Source organism: Neodiprion virginianus, chromosome 7 (assembly GCF_021901495.1).
Source record: "Neodiprion virginianus isolate iyNeoVirg1 chromosome 7, iyNeoVirg1.1, whole genome shotgun sequence".
Lineage (NCBI taxonomy): Eukaryota > Metazoa > Arthropoda > Insecta > Hymenoptera > Diprionidae > Neodiprion > Neodiprion virginianus.
The window spans coordinates 19,751,246-19,773,317 of record NC_060883.1 but is presented as its reverse complement, the minus strand read 5'-3'; the positions used below and the strand labels follow the sequence as shown (position 1 = coordinate 19,773,317).

The following is a 22,072-nucleotide window of genomic DNA, read 5'->3' as shown; positions in this document are numbered from 1 at the left end:
TATTTTCCCTTCATCTACACTAACGCGTATTGTACAGAGCGATGCGATACTTGTTGCAAGTACGGCTGTCGGATGAAAATGATGTATATATATTATATAAGTCGGCGCTTTTGTAGTCGAGTTTGGTCCATCGCGTTGCGGTTCTCGACCGCAAACTCGCGGTTGACAGATATATTACGGATTATAAAACGCGGGGAAGAATAAACAGGATGCATTGTCTATGGACACCGTAAAATATACAGCAGTATATTACACACCGCCGTATTATGTTCGAGACGATAAAAAAAAAAAAAAACGATACAGACAAATGACGCAGCTTTTATTTAATTTCATTTCATACCACACATTTCCTTTTTTTATTCCTGCCCGGCAGAGTCACCCGACTCTGGTGGGATGTTTAGTCGTTTACTTGTCGTTTGGAATTCCGGAAAGCAAGAAAAAAAAAAAAAATGTAATAAAATAAAAACGTTATAGGTAGCTTCCCAAACCAGACTATAAGATATCGTATCAGTGTATAAATACTAAATACTATGCGTTATATAATATTTCACGATTACGCTTGAAGCCATTCAAAGTATCAATAACTAACGTCATAATAATGATCAAACGAAATTTCAATTGTTCCTCTGATTTCCAGTTCTGGTATTCGATGTGTTGTCCTTCTCGAACTTGTCGATCATATCGAGCCTGAGGAAGGAACCTACGAGCGACCTGGCAACGGATGCTGCTCTTCCCGGTCCAGCGCCGGTGTGCAAAGCGGAAGTGGAACTCCTGTTGCTGCTCTTTGCGACCTTGACCGGTTTCGTCTCGGCCCAAATATTGATCGCGAATTTAAACTCGGCCTTGAAGGCCTCCCACGGTGTCACCTGGAAATTAATATTGCAAAGGGAGCGGGGTTGAAATTTGAAATTTGAAAAGTTTGGCAAGCGCAAAATTCCGAACTTTTTGGTGGTGAAACTTGAAGGAAAGATATCAAACTTTGGAGAAACAACCAAGTTTCGTATGGTATGAAACCCGACGCTCATAGTTCCAAAAGTGCCAAAATGAGAAAATTAAAAAGTTCGTAACGTTGAAATTCCGGATGATCAAAGATGTTCAGTTCCGTGAATTTCTGGCTTGGTGATATTTCACCACTTTGATCTTTCTTTGTTTTGGAATTTCGACATTCTGATTTTCGGTTTTTCTCATTTTTTTTACACCCAATCGTCGAGTAAACCACGCTGTGTGATTGCATTTTAATTTTCGAATTTTGCTCCATCGGAACTTTGCTCAATCATAATTTTAATTTTCTGAATATTGCATTTCGGTACTTTGAGCCGTCGGGTTTCCGACCGTTCGAAACTTGGTTGTTTCTCCAAAGTTTGATATCTTTATTTCAAGTTTCACCACCGAATAATTTGAAATTAGACGCTTTCGGCACTTCAACTCCGCTCCTGGCACAGTAAAAAAGCGACTGCAGCGAAATAAGCCACGCGTTAGCAGACAAGACTGACCATTTCGTCGACGGCGACTTTTCTGACGTTCCAGAGGAACTCGAGGATCGCTACTACGCAAGCTGCCGAAACGCCGCACATCAAAACGAGGAAGACACCACCGACGTTTGCTATACCGAGCTCAAGCTCGTCCGAGTCATCCGTCGCCTCGCCAGTGTTGTTGCATTTTGCTGTCTCTGGGTTTAGGTCTCTCTCCTTCCACCACTTGTCCTTCAACTTTTGCAAGACACCCTGTTCTTGGAGCTTCAGTACCGCCTCGCTGAACAACGTTCTGTACGGTGAGTCTGAAGAAGAAGGGAAGGTGAATCGGAAAAGCGGAGAACAAGACATCAGATGGAGATCTACGCACCAACCATACATCGGAAAAGTACCAACAAAACGTTGGCGAACCTTAGCATTCGATTCAATTGAAAGGTCGAATATTATTCCAAGGTATTCCAGGTCGATCTCTCATATTTGATTTCTGTTGTAATATGTTACAGTAAACTAAAAACCAGTAAACAGATTAGCCTGCTATAACATATTACAAAATAATCTAAGTCGGCGACATCGACTTGGGATGTCTTTCTTCTTACGGCTCTGTACAATAAAATTAGTAAACTGTAAGAAAAACGCGCTGTGAACTTGCATAGCCTATAATTTCATGACGATCTAACGCAATTTGATGTTGGGTTTCCGAGTTGACGAAGAAAATTTAATTTTTTTTTTCTTACCAGGAGAGAATATTACCTACACGAAGATGACGATACGCTAATAGAAAATTCATCGCAACGATTGGCGACAAGCCAACGATTCGGGATCATTGAGTGATGGTTAAAATATAATAATTTTTATCCTTACTCAAAGGCATGGCAATGCCGTATCCTTTGTTGTCTAGAAACCCGCCGATCTGTTCGAGGTTGCAGCTTCTTGCTACGTGGTACTCGATGGAGGTGGACTCCATGATGAAAGCGTACTTGCTGTCTTCGCCAAGTACGCGTTTAACGCCCTCGGCGTTGTCCTTTGTAAAAACACTGGGTCTGGCCTCCATCATAGCAGCCCACATCCGTTGGTAAACCGAGTTGCTCGAATTCTATATTAGGAAAAAAATGGTCACCGCATGATTGATTCGTCACTCCGTCAGCGCGAGAAACATTTATCGCACAGTTTCACAGCGTTTCACCGCATCTGCAGAGTGGAAAAAAAAAAAGAAAAAAACAACAACAACACGCGGTGTGGACAGTATTCAATATTTTGCAGTTTCAGTCTAACATTATTTCATGTCAATCGAATACTACTTGTCGTCAATCCAACACTGTCTGACGTTCAAGTTCCGAATTGACCACGAGAATTGTTTCATATAGTAGCCCACACCGGTGACCTATTTGGTCTATTTTAACATCGTCAATTTTTTACAGTGTACCTTAAAGAACATGGACGTGGATCCGCCGTCGACAGCTCCATACTTGATGGAGGACTGCGTGGCCAGATCCTCGGCGCTGGTTATACTGTCGCCCATTTTTCCGGCGGTCAAAAAGGCGGCCAAGTTCGCGGTGTAGGACGAGGTCATGATCAGGGTGAAGAACCACCACATTCCAGCCACCATGCGGATCGACGGTGCCCTGTGAACGGCCTTAAGTGTCATCAATTCAACGGACATTCAGGCCTGCGTGAGCGTCCAACGGATGTTTCAAGGACGCGAAGGTGGATACGATGCTCCACCGCAATTACGAGAGTCCTTCACTAATTAGCCGAGCCATGATCGTTGTGTAAACTTTTACCGTATGTTTGTCTTCGGCATTTGAGGGACCGGCATTACCGTCGACGCGACAGACATCGTCTTGGTGCTGCGGTACCACCAACTCGGCTTCGGGACTTCGGACAGCCGCGCTATAGGAGTCGGGTTAACCGAGCGTCACCTGCATGTGCAGGAGCGTGGATACGCCGAGTAAACAAGCTCGGCTGCAGGCAACAAATAGCCGCCGGGATGACACGCTAATAAGTGGTAAGCCGCCTCAAATGCGTCCGGCAAACACACCGTCGTTAAGGTTAATTGTACCTACTCTCTCGCTGACTGGATGAGAACACACGTCATGCTGGGTATATGGACGGGGAAATGATAGGAATCCGAGTATGAGAAGCCGTCTGCATAAGTTGGGTATAAGGTCGCGGTGGTCGCAGATCATGGAAACGAAAGTGAATTTGGGGAACAAACAGGTGAGGCTCTTCTTCCGGTTCGCGAACGCCAACGGCTTCCGATCTCTTCCGCTGGGTTCTTTGCCATGTTTTGCATCCCAGGAAGCCACAGAGTCAGCTGAGAAGCGTTAATTGCCGGGTGACAGAGAATGGGAAAAGAAAACATCGAAAGAAACCAACAGGCGAAGGCTCACTTCGGTAGAATGTCTGAACCCTGTTGCAGAAGTGACCCGATGCTGAGCCACATCGAGTTCATCAAGTTAAAACTGTTCTCCAATTCTTCAGGGTCCGGATTGCAAGGATGAGGGTTGTCCCACTCGCCCGGAGCGATTCTGAAACCATGCTTTGTCTGTATTTTCATACTCAAGGGTCGAAACTTGAAATTATCGAAATCGAGTTCGACCATTTTGTAGTACATTGCGTCAGTCCGAAGGGTTGAAACTCTAAATAGGTCTTCGAATGTTCGACAATTTTCGGGACGGTTCGTAAATTCTTTTTTCTCGACGACTAAAATCGTTTCTGATATTCGAACATAAAATTTGACCAACCTGGCGAGGAAAAATAATGCGAGGGAAACGGCCAGGTAGGCAGTGGCGACGTAGATCCAGACATCGGTGGTGAACGGGGACAAGAAGGAGAAAAGATCCGGTGGTTTAGTCTCCGGCTTCTTGTGTAATATGCTGATACCTGTATGAAAACGAGATGAGACGGATACGTGAGAGAGCAGGATCGAGAAACCATTTGTAAACCTGAGTAATTTCGCCAGTCGGTTTTACCAACTCACCAAGGTTCATGAAGGGCATTGTAAAGTCGACGGCCGATTCCCGCTGGTGGTTAATTGTCAGATCGCAAATGGCCAAGTCAGCTTCCTGAAATTACGAAGTCAAAACCGTTCAGTGAAACGTATAAAGAGTATCTCACTCACAGGGTGAGGTCACATGAAGTAGGACAGACCGATTTTATCAAATATAATTTGACACACTCTTGGGTCAAAATAAATGCATCGGTATTTCGTCGTTTCAGTGAGTGGGCGCTTGTCAATGAGAATAAGAAAATTTAAAACTTACGGTACACCACATTATCTAACAGATTCCGATTTTTCTTTCCTCCCTATTGAATACCCACCAACAAGAAGGGTATTCCAAGTCGATCTCTCCGATTTGATTTCATTTCTAATATGTTATAGTAGACTAGAAACTAAGCGACACGTATTTTTTTTTTTATCTGCCAAATCCCCCCTTGACATTCCTTACTTTGGAAGGTGGTTTTACCACCTTAAAGTGTTCAATGGCAGATAAAAAAAAAAAAAAAAATACCTGTCACTTAGTTTTCAGTCTACTATAGCGTATTACGAAAGGAATCAAATCGGAGAGATCGATCTGGGACACCTTCTTCCTCGGTGAAACGCCGAAACACGAGTTTCTTCATTTTGGCCCAAGAGCACTCGCAAAGATTTTAGTTCAAATCGTCCTGTCCTGTTTCATGACCTTTCCTCATCATCCTCGCTCCATTATTTCTTCTCAAAAATTGACTCACGCGATCTTGCAAGCGCCTGACAAGCCCGTCCCAGGTCTTGTTGACATCGCTGTATGAACCGTAGTTACCGTCGGGCACCAACTCGAACTCGTAATCAAAATTAAGGAGCTCAGATATCGCGTGGATAAGATCGACGCTGTATCCGTAGTATCGCTTCTCTTTGATAACGATACCTTCGTTTGAATCCTTGGGAATTTCCATAAAGTACGGCGGACCCTGTAGACGGACACCATTTAGTCTGCAATCCGGTTCCAGCCGAATGTCTATCAATGCAAGGAGATCCAGACTTACGATTCTTGTTGTAACTTTGTAGCGATTGATCTTAATTTTACTTTCGATGTCATCCTTCCGCTCCTGGGCGGACCGAGTCAGCCTGAATCCTTCATTGTCCTGAATAGCGATGGTCTGGTACCTGTCCAGGTAAAACTCCCACACGTGAATTTGAAACGTTTGCCTCTGTCCGAACTGATCAAACTCCATCGGACCGGTCAGCTCGTCGACTCGAGTTTCCTAGGTTCAAATTCAAATTAACGCGGGACGCATTCAGTCGGTAAAGAAGGCGACTACCGACCGAAAATTCGATCGGTAACTCCCCATAATGTTCAGACATATTTTCAACTGCGAGAATATTTGCGATCGGCACGAATATCCATGCCTTGAAATATTTCTTCAGAAGTTGAGAAGATTTCAAGAGATGACGAGTGTCGGTAATAGGACCCCCGGTGGTATGCCAACGAATTCACCCGATACATCTTGAGACGAGTTGATAAGACTGCATCTTCTTTACCGACGGTAAGGAAACGAGATATTCTATTCCGATGTCGAATAATCGACCATTGATAAATTACCTCGTGAATCTTACACCCGTTACGTGTTTATACTCACGGAGCGTATCGCCTCGGTCAAATTGCGTCCTGCCGAATATTTTTCCACGGAATTGCAAGCCAGCGGTACTGGCACAAGATCGAATGGTGAATCTGCATCAATGTTTGCCAAATTCAGCGCGTCCAACGCCTTCTTGAAGAGTAAAAGAGCGTCGTAAAGAAGGGCGTCTTCAACCTGAAATTATTAATGAGATCCGTAAGATATCGAGCTTACTATATTCTCGAGTTTCCACACAAATTCGTGAAAAAGATTTTTTCTCGCCAAAAAGTAATGTAGAAAATTGAAAAAAAAAAAAAAAAAAATACAAGAAAAAACAGTGCAACGTTTGCGCAAAAACTATTCCAAGTCGCGATGACCTACGAAAATAATGAAAATTTGTATTCCTGCCGCGGTTATCCGCTGAAACTTTTTGACAAGGAACAACAACCCTTTTTTCAAACAATGCGCAGCGTGCACGGAGCGAGATAACATTTTCCTCTTTTTTTTTTTTTAATATAATTTCGTCGATGTAAACGTGGGACTGAGGTTAATGAAACGAAAATTAAGGTGACCGTCAGCTGCTCGTAAGTGCCCCTCGTCGTTCGCCAGGGGTATGAGATGTATTTCAGCACTGTTGTATTGTGGACTGGAACTCGGACAAAATTGAACAATATCACAAGCCTCGAAACAGTGCCTCGCCTGTTGTCCACCGAGGGATTAATGAAGACATTACCCAGAAATTTGACACGAGACCCGACAAAAATAAAGAGGGACACATCTTTCGGTCGAGAATTGTCGAACGTGGCAAAGAATTTGAAATTTTCGCAGAAACGAGATACTATGGTCAAGGTTTCTGTACCAAGATGCATATTGATTTGAAACACGACGTGTTGTGAATAACGAAAATTAATTCATCGAATAAAGGTAAAAACGAAAAAAAAAAATATGCCAATTATCTTCGTACTGAGGATAACACTGAGCGAGTATCGTTGTACGGGTTAAATGAGAGACACAATTTCGTTTGAAAAGGACATTATTAACTGCCCGAGGAGACTGTAACGATTGTATTTTTCAATACATAGCTTATTTCACTCGAGTAGTTTTAAATAATTACGAACCCTGACGTCGAGCTTGAGGGCATCTCTCAGTTCGTCCTTTCTGTCTTCCATGAGTCCGAGTCCGGTGATATTAACCGGTGAGTCCTTGAAGTTCTCGATGATCCGATCATCCGGAAAATTCTGTAGAACGGAGAAACAATCGCACCGTGAGAAAACAGAGTCCGAGTCTCAACAGAAGCAGGGTATGAAAACAAAAAAGAAAAAAATAAATAAATAAAAATAAAATGAAAACAAAAACGAAGCTAGAAAAATAGAAAAGCACTGTCAATTCCAGTACATCTGGAGCTGCTTCCGGTGCTTTTATTCTTCTTCGTAGTTCGGAGTATTTTATATAGAGCGTTCAGTTCAAGTATCCGCCCATTTCTTCTCTTCCTTTTTCTTCGATTTTGTTTTTATCTCTTCGTCGCCTGTCTCGATGCTACTCAAGAGATAAGATCAGGAGAAACGAGAAAAAAAACAAAAAAACAAAAAAAAAAAAAAGAAATAGAGAAACCGGAAAGTTATAGACTGGCTTCCGAGCAGTTTTGTCAAGGCAATGAAAGTCTATTAAGCAACTTATATTTCCCGTCTTCGGATCGATTCATTCTATTCTATTTCGACTCGCAATTTCATTTCTATATACATTAAAACGATGACAGTGCAAATTTGAAGATAATACAAACAAATAAATTAACACATTCCCGTTTTTCTGGTTTCTCTTATCTGATAAACGTAATAACGAAATATAAAGAACGGTATTGTAATAAAAGACGAAAAATGGTCAAATAATCGCGAAACACAATTCTGGGCACTTTGAAACTTGGGATTGTGATAATTTACAAAATTTTTCAAAATCCTCCTACCAAGCCGGAAATTATGTAGGTGTAGTAATCCTTCATCAGGTTTACTTGTTTCGCCTGTTCGAGAACAGGTATCAGATTATCGTACTCGACGTCAAGAAGTATGTTTATATCACGCGACGTCGCGACGTCTTTGAACAAAGAACGGTAATCCGGTCCTTCGCCGAGCTGTCTCACAGTCACCGGATCATCCTGAGGCCCGTGAAGCTTCAGCGCGTCCTGGATCCTCGAGAGACCGTCGTCAGTTTCATAGATCGCGATGAACTGCTTCCAGGGCATCGCCGTTATCAGTGTTGCTATCGCCTGAGGAAGACAACAAGAGACTTCGCGTTATTCGCTACTGTAAGATCGCGATACGAAACGCAAGATTTTTCGTTTCTCATCAAGAAAAATAGGATTTTCGATTCTTATTGTTGGAAGAAGAAAAAAAAAAAAAAAGAAACGACAATCTGCGTACAATTAAACAAACAATTCCAAAAAATTGATACTAAAGTCGGTCGGGCTGAATTTTAATCGAACAAGTTTTGTAACAAGTAAAAAAGCAACATTATGAGTAGTGTTCTAACGTATATATTAGCGTTATTTTACTTCATTATTTTTATTTAAAAAAACGTACCTTTCGTCTCATTTTGATCAATCTTAAATGGCTCAAGTTGTCTCTGAATGAATTCTCGAATAATAAAAAAAAAAAATGAAATGAAAATTGCCCAAGATGAAATTCTGTTTTTAGTTATTCATCTTCACGTAATTGCGAAAAAATTTTGTAAATACAAGCTGCGTGTAAAATCGTGATGGATTAAAATTGATAAATTTGTGTCGCTTTGTGGAAAATTCGTTTTGAGAAAGTTGGACTAACAATAAATCCATTTACACGGGAAATGAGTCTCAATTCGTTAGAATTCCGTTATAAAAAATACGAAAGAACAAACGATCAAAAACAGGCATTTGTCCGTTCAATTTTCTTCTTCACGTATCGAGGAGATTTTCTTTCCAATTAAAATTCACATCAATTTAACCGTCAATTTCTCAATTCCAACCACGCTCGATCTTGTCGTATTTCATTCGTCCGATTGTCATTTGACGAATCTTTGCAGATTCAACGATTATAAATAAAACACACAGTTACATGCATAGAGATAGAGTAAATATAAATCATGAATATTATCACGGCTTTCAGCTATATTTTATATCCGATATAGCGGCGAGTCAATTTTTTCCTCTCTCGCTCTATCTCTGAGTGAAAATTCGAAAGAAAAGAAGAAAAAAAAATTGAAAAAATTGAAAAATTGTAAAGTAAAATTTTCCTCAGTCGACAGCTATATTATGTTGTTAACTCGCTTGCATCCCTCGTCACTCTCAAAATTCATACCACTTATAATACATAAAGGGTCTATCATGTACGTGAATTCTGGCATGTGTTATAACGTACATACATTTGTGTATATATATGTATATGCGTACATACGTATACACGTATAAATTCATGCAGCTCTCTCGCGGATAATTTAATCCGTCGATTTCAACTGGAAACCGGAGCACTTTGCTTCTACGCGCAAGGGTGGAGATATTGGCGAATAAAATATACGTATGTAGAGAAAAAAAAAATTCTAGCTATTCGAATTTTTTTTTTTTCTTTACCTTTTCGTTTTTTTCATCGATTTTCACGAGTCGCGTGTTACGGTTTGAACCGAAACTTGAGGTATGTCCACGTATATTTCATCGGAAAGCTCGAGAGAACATATTTATCAGAATCATAAAATTATCTGATATTATATTTCAGCTTGAATCAGTTTTCAGGATTGCTGAAAAGAAGTCTATAAATATTTCGTTTCGATTCTATTCAAATGGTAATTTTACAATCTCCAAAATACCACCAATTGAGACAAAATACGTTTTGAAAAATACGTGTCGCGACCTCTGTTCGTCGATATAAGAGCCGATCGTACTTAATTCTGACACGCATCGATAAATTTCAATGGTTCTTACGAACGGTAAGAAAGAAAAATAAAAATCTGACCATTCTCAAAAAACTTTTCATCACCTACCGTTGAAAATTGTTTTGTTTGTAAGAGAATTGGTTTACAGACTTTTTTATATCAAAGAATTTTCGTAAAAAAATTATTCTCTTCGATTCTGTTTCACAGGAAATAAATTTCTTCATTTTCAATTCCACACGTTGATTCGCGAACGATTTTACTTTGTTTCTTTTTTTTTTTTTTTCATCTTCTTGTTCCTCTGCGATACTAAGGAAATATTCGGTGTCAATTTTGGCTCGTTTCCGATATCCCGAGGACATTTACACCTACGATACAGTTATCATACAAGTACATATAATACACGTGTACACATATACATTACATATACATATGCATATAATATACGAACATTTACGAGAATTCCGATTACAATTTTATTGGCCGATACGGACGGTTTTACAGCTCTTGAGTAATCGAGGAAACGACCGTGGTGAGGTGGGGGCGAGGCGGGGGAAAAATGTTGAAGAAAAAACAAAAGTTGGAAAGCTGAGTACGTCGCCTCGGATTTAATTAAATCCCTTACACCGTGTAGGTACAGCTGAGCGTGAGGTTGGTCGAAAAAAGGATAGAAGAAGAAGACGAAAGAAAAAAAAAAAACTGCGCTAACGCAGCCGCGTCGATCGGCTTGGAAGTGGATGAAAAAAAAAAAAAAAAAAAAGCCAGCGAGAATACAAAAAAAATCAGACGACGTAGTTTCTTTTTCTCACGTGCTAATCCGGCCGTTCGAGGGGTAAGAACCACCCCTAAAATTGACCCGAAAAAAATAAGGGATGCGGATATTACCGCCCAGTTTGTTTTATCAAAATAGTTTCGCGTCGTTGTTGAGAAAGCCTTTAAAAAAGAAAACAGTAAAAAACAAATAAATAAATAAGAACAACAACAAACAACGATTCTTAGGGCTGAGCTTCAGGGGTGGTTTTTACCTCTTTGAACGATTAAGCTCGTGGGTCGAAAAAAAAAAAAAAAAAAACACGTAACCGATGTTTTTTCCTGTGCTGAAACTTGTCGCGGAATGAAAAAAAAAAAAGTCTCGTAAGAAACTCGCGGTAAACAGAAAATCAGCATCCCTCCGCAGTTACGAGACATAAGATTATTGGCCTGTTTCTACTGAATCTTATATATATATATATATATATATACATCTCATATCAGCTAGATGCCTCTTATCTCCTGTTTAGTCGTAAAATTCCTCACGTTTGACTCACGTTCCGCTCTGAGATAACTCGCGATAAAATTGCGGGCATGTATATATATATATATATATATATATAACAATGCACGTAACTAGGGTGGATTGGGTTTTTTTGTTACCGAGAGGAAAGACTCATACTGTATGCTTTCTGAATTGATTACGTTTTATTAGGATATGATGTAAAAATCCGCGTAGACAACGACAACAACAACAATAATAATAACAATAACAACAACAACGAAACGATTAATACGGTTCGAAAACTGTGATTCAATGTGATCGTAATTGGTTGTATGAAAAAAAAAAAAAAAATAAATGATTATCAATAAATAACTTTACAGCAATTGAATCGAATGGTATGATTATTTTTCTTGATTGAATCTTGCTTCATTTTCGTTTTCAATAAATTTTTTTGGCAAGACGTAAGACGAATTTTCACATTTAAACACTTATCTTGCAATTATCGTTGTTTTTTATTGTCGTATTATTTGTTCAAATAATTGTTAATCTTTCTTTTTACCAGACTGTACGGGCTGTACGAGTACCCAAGTCGAGAAGTATAACAATTGTAAACAAGATCGTCCGAGTCTTTATGTGGCACCGTGAATTTTATCGTAGGGCTGTTACCGTTGTACAAACCCGGTTTTATATTGAATCACGACAGGTTTGATGTAGTCTCAATCGTTTCTTCAACGAAATAAAGCCGAGCGTTAAATCGACGATATAAACATTCCGAACCGACAAAATCGTCGCATTGAAACGCACGAAACGTCGAGAAGCGAAAAGAAGCACGCGGAATTGTTTTGCCGATAAAAAAATTAAACGACATCGAAGACTTTCGAAACGTCTGAAAATTCTTTTACTTTTCGAATTTTCGTAATAATGCAGATTCAACGATATAAAAAGTAACGAAATAAGCTCAGAAATTGACTGAAAATTTCGTTTAAAATTTCATTCGCATAAACCGAGATGTGTGCGAATTTAAAAAATTGCCCACTCGTATTTTCATTCGCTACGTTGAACGTTTTTTTTTTTTTTTCTCCTTCCATTTCTTTGTTTTTTTCTCACCCCTTCTGTCAAACGTTGCCATCCGCTATTGTGTTTCCTTGACCGTTATAACGCGATGGCTTGCGAAAAAGAATATTTCCACAATATTCACAGACATTACGTAATATATATTTACTCAGCACGGTGTATAAGAATTTTTCCTAAAAGCTTCTGCGCCATTATGTGAGGTAATTTTTGACGTGAGCTGGTAATCGCTATTTAACGACAGGAAGGCATAACGGAGGTTCGGTAATTTGCCCTGATTTTTTTTTTTTTTTTCCAACATTACTTTTCACCTCAGTTCTGTTTTTTTTTTTTTTTTTTTTTTTTTTTTACTTCTCCTTGTCAGTTTATTTTCCTTTTTTTTTTTTTTTCTTCCAGCCAATTTCACAAAGATTTATAAAAGCGCCCAAACCTCCAGGAGTCGAAACGAACGAATGAATGAAGGACGAACGAACGAAACGAACGGGTAATTTCGGGAGCTTCGAAAGCAAGTAAATTTGTCAAAATATATATTCAAAGTACTTTACGTTACGCGTGAGTTGAGTGAAAATCAAATTAAAAATATTGACGTACGACGGTGGAAGGAGGGAAAAGGATAAAAGGAGGAAAAATAAAAAATAAATATTATAACGATCAAATAAATAAATAAGGTGTACGTATAAAACGAGCTGAGCTTGTGCAGTGGCTCGGAATTTTCGCTCGTCATTGCAATTACAATTCAACTTCCGGAACAATGAGCCCTCGTTTCTTGAAATTCGGCGAATACAGGGTGAAAGAAAGATGAGAAGAGAGACTGACGGAGAGAGAGAGAGAGAGAAAAGTGAGTATATTTATAGGCGTTAGATTGTATGTAATATTCAACGATGAAAACAGGAAAGTCTTTTCACCCTGTTAACTTAAGATCTTTGATTACTGAAAATATTCCATTTTTACTAATTCTTTCTCTCGAAAGAATCTTGTTCGGGCAATAATTTGGTTCTAGAACAGTGCAAGGGTAATTTTTATTGAATTTGTATCAAGTATAGAATCGAAACTTTGGTAAAAAAAAATTTACTTACAATTAATTAGGATCGGAATAAAGAACCTTTGAAAATAAGTTGCAGATCAAATGTTAAAGGAAGGAGAGGGGAAATCGATTTTTACCACAACGGACGATTGAAAGTTCAAACATGTTCGTAAATAAATTCGTCCACTCAAAATGAAAAATTGCGTATCGAAAATGTATTTCCAAATCACAATTGGAAACAACGAGAAAGACGAAAATTAGGGAAACGAGTAATAAATTGAGTTGTGAGAAAGTTTTGAAAAATGAATTATAACATGATCTGAAACTAACTCCAGTAAGGAAAAATTTTTACGAAAATAGTTTGTAGGTACAAAGATTTTCCAATGGAATTAGTTAAGAAAGAAACTCTAAAGAAAAAAAAAAACGAAATGAAAGTAAAGAACGTTTGATAAATTACAGTTTAAAAACGATAACCTTGAAAAACAATTAAAAAAAAAAAAAAAAAAAAAAAAACTGCCTATTTTTTGCCAAACGATTCATGCAACATACGTGGAAAAAAATTCCATCTCTTCCTCCTCCTTATTCCCTACGATAAATCAAGCGTATAAAATACTTTCAAGGTAACGCGCTAAGAAAGCCAGCGATTTAACGATTGTGTTTAGTCGTTAATTTGTTGAACCAACCTCGGAAACGTTTTTGCCGGGTGGATAAACGTTGATGGTTGTTGACTCGAGCTCTGATTCCTCGACTGGTCGCCAGGCATACTCGATGTGAGGTACATCGTGATGAGCCGCGATACTTGCGACCACGGATCTCGTGTACGCACTTTTTGGTCCGAATATTGCAGCGACACCTTCGGCCAGTAATTCGCAGGCTGAAACGGTCGGTTGTCAAAAAATTAAACAAGCACCGCTGAAAAATCCCACCCGAAATTAGTCTTAGATCGGCTGCAAAATTGTATCGAGCGCGTGAGAAATTTTATTTTTACCATAGTAAGACAAAAGTAATTGGGTGTAGTTATAAAAATTTACTAGTTGATAAATAAGGAAAATATGTGTTGGAAAAGTTGTGCAAAAAATCTTCGGCGAAACTGAAAAGGAACATACAATTTATAGGTGAAAATATGAGAGATGCTCAAGTTCTGGATAGTTTTTTTTTTTAAATTTTTTGTTCATATTACAACCTTCCAAGATTTGATTGGATTCGTTTTTTGTTTTGCTCAATCTGTTGACTACTACTTTCTTGAAATTCGTTCACAAAATTTATGTTTCTGTTCAGAGAATTACAGTTTCGAAATGGAGAAATAAAATCTTACGAAAATACTCAGTTGCAATTAGATGAAATAACGTGAATTTTTCATTTCTGTAACGTTACTCGTGACATTTTGTTGGGGTTGAGAGAAAAAAAAAAATAACCAATTTTCCTGTATTGCAAAAATCATGATATTTTTTTACATTCTCTTTGATTAATTTTCATCGATTACTGCGATATGCTGAAGAAGCCAAACTGATTTTATTCCAAAAAATCTCTGACCTCATTTGCAGGATCCAGAAATTCGTTTTTCTATTTAAAAATGAAATTCTTCCCAAAAAACAATGAAACTTGTTATTATTTTCTGAATTTTACAAGTCTCACGAAATTCTTTATCGTCGGATAAAGTCACAGTTAAATGGTGTACTACAGAAAACATTAATGCGTCGAAGGGAAAGCCGAACGACTTTGAAAATTGGAGTTCGAACGACACTTTCTCTCAATAAAAGCTCGAGTAGCGAACAACGTGCAAACGATCTTACGATTCTAAGTTCTGCAAGTATACCAATCGTCGTAAATCATTTTCCTAAAACTAGTATATTGGATTTGAAAATTTTGTATAGGGTATTACAGGAGAAATACGTGACTTTCAGACTAATTATGTATACAATTGAAAACGAAAAAACGCGGTGCAAGCTTTTCTTGAATTGGTGCAAATGACGAAAACCTCGTGATCAGGTGAAATTCTGTCGGTGTTTAGATAAACTTGAGGACAATGAATCCGAGACGTCATATTTTTTACACTAGACAGTTACGTTGGCTACACTGAGAAGCCCACAGCGCCACAGGCGGCCAAGCGCGAAACAAACTCAATCTCAATAAACGTAACATAACCTATGACCGTCGAATGTAACATTAGAATACCGCGGGGATAATGATTTGTTGAATTGACACGTATTCCAAGGTTAGATTCGACGGTCATAGGTTATGTTACGTTTATTGAGATTGAGTTTGTTTCGCGCTTGGCCGCCTGTGGCTCTGTGGGCTTCTCAGTGTAGCCAACGTAACTGTCTAGTGTAAAAAATATGACGTCTCGGATTCATTGTCCTCAAGTTTACCTAAACACCGACAGAATTTCACCTGATCACGAGGTTTTCGTCATTTGCACCAATTCAGGAAAAGCTTGCACCGCGTTTTTTCGTTTTCAATTGTATACATAATTAGTCTGAAAGTCACGTATTTCTCCTGTAATACCCTATACAAAATTTTCAAATCCAATATACTAGTTTTAGGAAAATGATTTACGACGATTGGTATACTTGCAGAACTTAGAATCGTAAGATCGTTTGCACGTTGTTCGCTACTCGAGCTTTTATTGAGAGAAAGTGTCGTTCGAACTCCAATTTTCAAAGTCGTTCGGCTTTCCCTTCGACGCATTAATGTTTTCTGTAGTACACCATTTAACTGTGACTTTATCCGACGATAAAGAATTTCGTGAGACTTGTAAAATTCAGAAAATAATAACAAGTTTCATTGTTTTTTCTCAGTGTTGCCAACGTAACTGTCTGGTGTAAAAAATTATCCGTCTCAGATTCATGGTCCCCGAGTGTACTTGTTAAAAGAAAAGAAGAAGAAAATTGGGATTGATAAAAAAAAAAAAAAAAAAAAAGAAAAGGAACCACTCGGAGGCAAAAGTGAGGCTTGAAAAAGTAAAATGTACTCCCCCCTCCCTCCCCTTCTTCGCAGCACTTGTAAGAAAGTAACAAAACGCAAAGAGCATTGGGGTAAAAAGTTCGATATTTCGCAGTGAGGTGAGATCCGTGATATCGTTGAACGTCGCTATGACGACAGGCATTGTTTCGAATATTTTCAGGTCCGTTTAATATACCGGGTGACAAATTGTCCCTGTTGTTGTTCGGGTGTTTGTATTAATTCACTCACCGGCAGCGGCGGCACCCATTCCATCGGTATCGATTTCCACCGTTTTTATAATCGGTTCCAGGTCAAATTGACCGGTGGTTCGATGCATCCGTATTTGCTTTACGGCGTGATGCAACACCGCAGTTTCTACTTCCCCATTACCGTGAAATATCGCACCTGAAATCATAAGTGATGGATCTTTTTTATTCATCAATTTTACATCGATAAATTCAGCTTCAAATTATTCTCTTCTGAGAAAAACGTCGACGTTTTTTTTTTTTTTTTTTGCTTTCAATTTACTGTGTATTCATTCGATGTTGCAAAATTTCAGCGACATACGTCTCATCTTAAATCAACATCTCGCTAATAGTTGTACAATTTTTTTCAAAACATATTTCTCGAGGAATATAATCGTTATTCAACTTTTCAATCCGAATTTCCAGAGGCTACAAAAAAAGTGGAAAATACGGTATTGAATATCCGTACTCGAGGCGTTAATTTCAGGGGAACAACCTTAGAACCGAAAACTTTCTTACGGAGAATTACAAGGAGGGTGAAACAAAGTCCTGAAAGTTATTTTTCATTTTTTTTTTTTTTTCCATCAAAGTTTGTATTTCCGCGGGTTTGTTGCGCGCACATTTATTTTGCAATCCTTAAAACCGTTCATCTGTTCAACGCTATTCGAATTTCTTTGAAACATATGCAATGTAATCAGTTTATTTCTACATTTACGCGGAAACAAATTCAAATTACAATCTGTTTGCAATGATTTCTCATTTCTGTACCGTAATGCATTACCGAAATTTAGTTTGAGGCACACTAAATGCAATTTTAAATTCTTGGCAGGGATCGGCGATTGGGAGATATTGTATAATAATCAAGGGAATTGATGAATCAGGACCATTTAATATCGCAAAAGTTACATTTACCGTTCAACAAATATCGCGTCGAAATGTGAAATTCATTTGACCCGATGAATTAGTTTCATCAATCGTGATTCATTGTTGAATCTTCTACCCAGTCGTTACTGAAAATATAGTTTTTTTTTTTTTTATCTCTCTCCAAAATCAACGGATTAAACAGACAAAATTTAGATGGAGAAAATTGAGTTATTAATAAATTTAAAAATATCACGTTATTGGTAGTATTTTTTCTGTCGAAATCGTACTGTTTTTCTTTTTTTTTTTTTTATCAATTATGTTCCGTTTTATTAGTTTCTGGTTCCTCTAAATGGATAGAAATTGGCAAGGGTTTAATCAGTTTTGTAATCCGTTGTACATGCAATCTCATGTGATATCTGTAATTTATCGTAATCGTTCGTAATTCTTTCACTCTCTTTGTATTCGCCATGTTAACCTTATAATCCTTGATATTCCTTGTAATTTTTGCAATCACTTGCAATCGTTTTGTAATCCTCGGGATCTATTTGCAATCCGTGTAATTTTCTTGTGATTTTAGCAATATTATCGTAACATTTGTAATCTTTGCCACGTCTCCGGAACTTCGGTAATTATTGTCATGTCTTTGTAAGCCTTGTAATATTTTTTTCAACCAATACAATATTCTGGTAATCCTTGTAATCCTTGATGTCTACAGAATCTTTTCAATATCTTTGTAATCTATGTAATCTCTTTGTAATCCCTGCAATCCTTTGGCAATCAATGTAATCGCAGTCGGCGTACGCCAATTTTATATAGTAACAAACCCCTCGGAATTTGGTTTATTTATAAAAAATATACTTTCAACGCAGGGTTAAGAATTTCCAATGGTGCAAATCACGTGTCGGGCATACAAACTTCGTTGTTTATTAATTCCTCTGGCTCTTTCGACCGCTCTTTTGCCTTTCGCATCTAAGCCCTAGCTCTCTGTCTCGTTACCGCGTTGCTCGCATAGAGCGAACGTGCAAACACAGTCCACCCGCACCGGTTGCGTAATCGTCTATACATGTATAAATTGTAATTATTCCACGACACGGGGACGAATTATTAGTCTAGCGTATATATACTCCATCGTTCCGGAATTCACGGGGTAATAAATTTTCCAATATCGGTAAGCCTGTAACCGTGTAACTCGCCATTGTTTGCGGATAAAAAAATTACGCGAACGGAAAAAAAAAAAAAAAAAAAAAAAAACAAAAAATAAAAAACAACTTAGATGAAATTATTTCAGTTCGCGTTATTTCCGCAGAGATTGCACAAGTATTACACGCGTCGCAAAGAGATTGCAAGTATTACAAGGATTCTACGGACAGCAAAGGTTACAAGGATTACCAAAGGATTTCAAAGATTACAAGGATTACAAAGACATGCCGATAATTACAAGGATCCCAGAAACGGCAAGGATTTTACAATGATTCACTTGTTATTTCGGCATTACGCGGAATGTGGAAGAATTTCGTTGACTTGTCATAAATTTTATACCATTTTGCTTTTGATGTTCGATAATTTTATTCTCGACGATTCGGTAAAATTTATGAAACCGCTCAAAACGCAGGTACTTTTTTTTTTTTTTTTAGTCACCTCGTGTCTTCGAATTTGAATAAAAACTTTGCGTTCACATTTATAACGTATTCCTGATCTGACAGCGTTTTATGAAGTATTTTGTAAAACAGTAATCAGAAAATTGGAGAAAGAAAAGAAAAAAAAAATCATCCAAAGTTATACTTCCGAACAGAAATTAATATCTGTGAATAACGTTTGTTGGAAATTTCTATGATTTTTTCTCTTTCTTTCTCTTCTGCAATATGTACAATGAAACCATCAAATCGCATGCAGTAAAAATATCCAAGAAAGTTGACGCGAGTCTCGCGTCCCGAAAGACGAACAGCATCTTGAGAATGATACGAGCGGGAATATATCACAAAAATAGGTTATATAAATAATTTTTGTCACACAGCACAGGTCTATGATATATATATATATATATGATAAGTACATACATTAAACATATATATGTGTCAGAAAATCCAACATTATATCCTGCACCTAGGTAACGCATATTAATCTCCGAAGTCGCAAACTTTTTCTATCTTTCTTTTACCACTTTTATCTCTCGCAGGTACGAAAAAAGGGTGGTAAGTTTTTTTCCCCATCCAACCATCCATCCATCCATTTTTAAAAAAAAAAATTTTTCCCCGCCTCACTTCAATTTCGAATATTATTGTTCTTCTCCGTGAGGCCTATGATAAAAATTTCTCAAAGTCAGACAGAGACGAAAGTGAGAAATGATTGCGAGCCAGGAATGTATACAGAAAGAAAAGAAATAGAAAAGAAACTCTCCGAGCTCATCCAATCTATGTCCGCAGGGCTTGGTTAGAAATATTTCTTGGAAGTATTTGATTTTGAAAAATATCATCATCTCGGCAAGTTCATCTTCGTATGGAATTCGGTTGACGAATAGAAAATAAATAAACAAATCAACAAATAAGCGACGGACAAGATGATAATAAATTATCAGAGAAATATTTTCAAATTTTACAATACGCTGTTCGGTGCAAATTTGAATTTCACGATGATAAAAATTGGCTGAAGAAATATGGAGCAATGTGAAAATTGAAAAAAAGGTATGACCGTTTTTCTTAATTATTATTATTCGGGTTTGGTGATTTAGGTGATCGATTATATCACGAATTCGTCGTAATATTCAGTCGGTAAAACGGTATTTCGCACTCATGCCCGTTATCACAGGCATCTGCATTTCAATTTCCGGTATGCAATTTCAGAGATAGAGACAGAGAGAGAGAGAGAGAGAGAGAGAGAGAGAGAGAGAGAGAGAGAGAGAGAGAGAGAGGGAGGGAGGAGGCTGCAGTTTGCAACTACACGTTCGGATAAGGGTGAGATAGGATCGTAGAGCAACGTTGACCCGAAAACTAGGCACTCGGGTTTCGGTGAAACAGCACGCCGCGAATAATCTGCGCCGCTGTATGTCTTCATCAGCGAGAATATGCAGAGGTTGCCTACCTGCCGAGAACAGACAAATTCTCGTCTATACTTTCTCTCGATACGGAAGAAAATTCACGTCGCATTGATTTTATTATACACCTTGACGTATAAATTTTCTCGCCTAATTTACGAGGGGGAGAAAAAGAAAAATAAAAATAAAATAAATAATCAAAAATCAAGGCTAAAAAAAGAAGCAAATTATTATTTTTTGTTTTTTACGAATGAATCGTAAGTCGAAAAGAAATTTTGTTCATTGTTTTTTATCGAAATATGTCTTAAGAACGGCTTCTATCGAGAGAGGAAAAGCCGAGACTGTCGAAGAAAGCTGCGTTTCGTGTAAAAAAAAAAGAAAAAAAAAAAAACTCTAAGCCGGATTGACCCCGTTTCATCTCTTCGATGCGCCGTGACTGCAGAACGAGAAAAGACTGAACGTAATAAAGAAAATTTGCGAATGATCGTCCATTTTTGAAAATTCCAGCGTGGAAGATATTTTGGAATATCTAAAAAAAAACCGCATTTCTATTGCGATCAATTTTAATTTTTTTTCAACAAACCGCAGTTGAAGTTGGATGAAAAAAATCTTCGTTATCATTAAAAAAAAAGAAAATGAATATTTTAATTCGAACAATTGATAATCATCTGTGACAAAGATATTTCGTTTATTGTAAATAAAAAAATTGCCTTCCAACAAAAGTTCAAGTTCAGAATCAATTGTTTGAAGAGAATAAAAGAAAAAGTACACTTTCTGGATATTATCGAACATCCCTGCAATTTTCATTTCAACTGTGTTTTATTTTATGCAAGTGTGAAAATATCGTTCAACAATAATCGAATCGTTCTTTCGATATGTCGAATTTTAAATCACCTTCGATTTTAATTCTTCTACATTTTCAGAGATAAGGAAATAACACATCGTCTCTGTAAAACTTTCTTCACTTTATTTCTTTGCTGAATTGAATTTCGAATACTTGTTCGAAAATCGACTTTACAAACGTACGAGAAGTTGGTCTTTGTTGATATTTGAGCGACGGGGCGCAAATTTCTGGAGCTTTAACGCGTTGATCTCAGTGTCGAAACAATCGCCAAACCAGTTCGTGAATTCAACCTAATGAACAGAAGTTACACAATGCCACGTCTGGTTTCAAGTACAGCGATTATGACACAAAACGAGCTCGCTAATTGTCAGAAATCGGGTGAATACAACAACGAGAATTAGCTTGACGCAAAGAAAAAGTGACGCAAGGTTGAAGACTCGAGTTCAAGCATGAATCCGATGTTGATTGAATGATTGACTCGACCGCAAAAATACTAATAAATAAATAGTGAATTGGAATTATAAGAGAGCAGTTCAGATTTGCTAATTAAAACTGACGAAAGGACATATTGATTGTTTATCAATTCTATTTTCCAAATCCAAAATCATATCCTTTGTAAGAAAAAAAAAAAAAAAAAAAAAAAGGTCTATCCAGAGATCAAAAGTATAATCTATTGCAAGTGAATGGATCAAATATTAAATCAAATCAATTAGATATTCAATCAGTGATGTACGATTGAGTATTCTCGACAGTAAAAAAAAAAGAAAGCATTCAAGATTATTTAAAAATGAACGTAAGATTTTATCAAGATTGTAATTTTTTCTTTGATCTACCGA

General features: G+C 37.7%; 1 protein-coding gene across 2 annotated transcripts in view; it reads right to left on the bottom strand.

Moving 5' to 3' along the window:
• Positions 1-302: 302 nt before the first annotated feature.
• LOC124309365 (glutamate receptor ionotropic, kainate 2-like) overlaps positions 303-22,072 on the bottom strand; it is a 45,736-nt gene continuing 23,966 nt past the window's right edge. For both annotated transcript variants that reach the window (XM_046772967.1, XM_046772968.1), the window contains 14 exons: positions 16,502-16,657; positions 13,993-14,183; positions 8,029-8,328; positions 7,187-7,306; positions 6,090-6,263; positions 5,496-5,714; positions 5,205-5,420; positions 4,453-4,537; positions 4,217-4,355; positions 3,863-4,000; positions 2,896-3,094; positions 2,334-2,565; positions 1,494-1,777; positions 303-866 (listed from right to left, as the gene is read on the bottom strand). In XM_046772967.1, the coding sequence (XP_046628923.1) occupies positions 615-866; positions 1,494-1,777; positions 2,334-2,565; positions 2,896-3,094; positions 3,863-4,000; positions 4,217-4,355; positions 4,453-4,537; positions 5,205-5,420; positions 5,496-5,714; positions 6,090-6,263; positions 7,187-7,306; positions 8,029-8,328; positions 13,993-14,183; positions 16,502-16,657 (2,705 nt within the window). In that variant the 3' untranslated portion in view covers positions 303-614. The remainder of the gene's footprint in view (positions 867-1,493; positions 1,778-2,333; positions 2,566-2,895; positions 3,095-3,862; positions 4,001-4,216; positions 4,356-4,452; positions 4,538-5,204; positions 5,421-5,495; positions 5,715-6,089; positions 6,264-7,186; positions 7,307-8,028; positions 8,329-13,992; positions 14,184-16,501; positions 16,658-22,072) is intronic.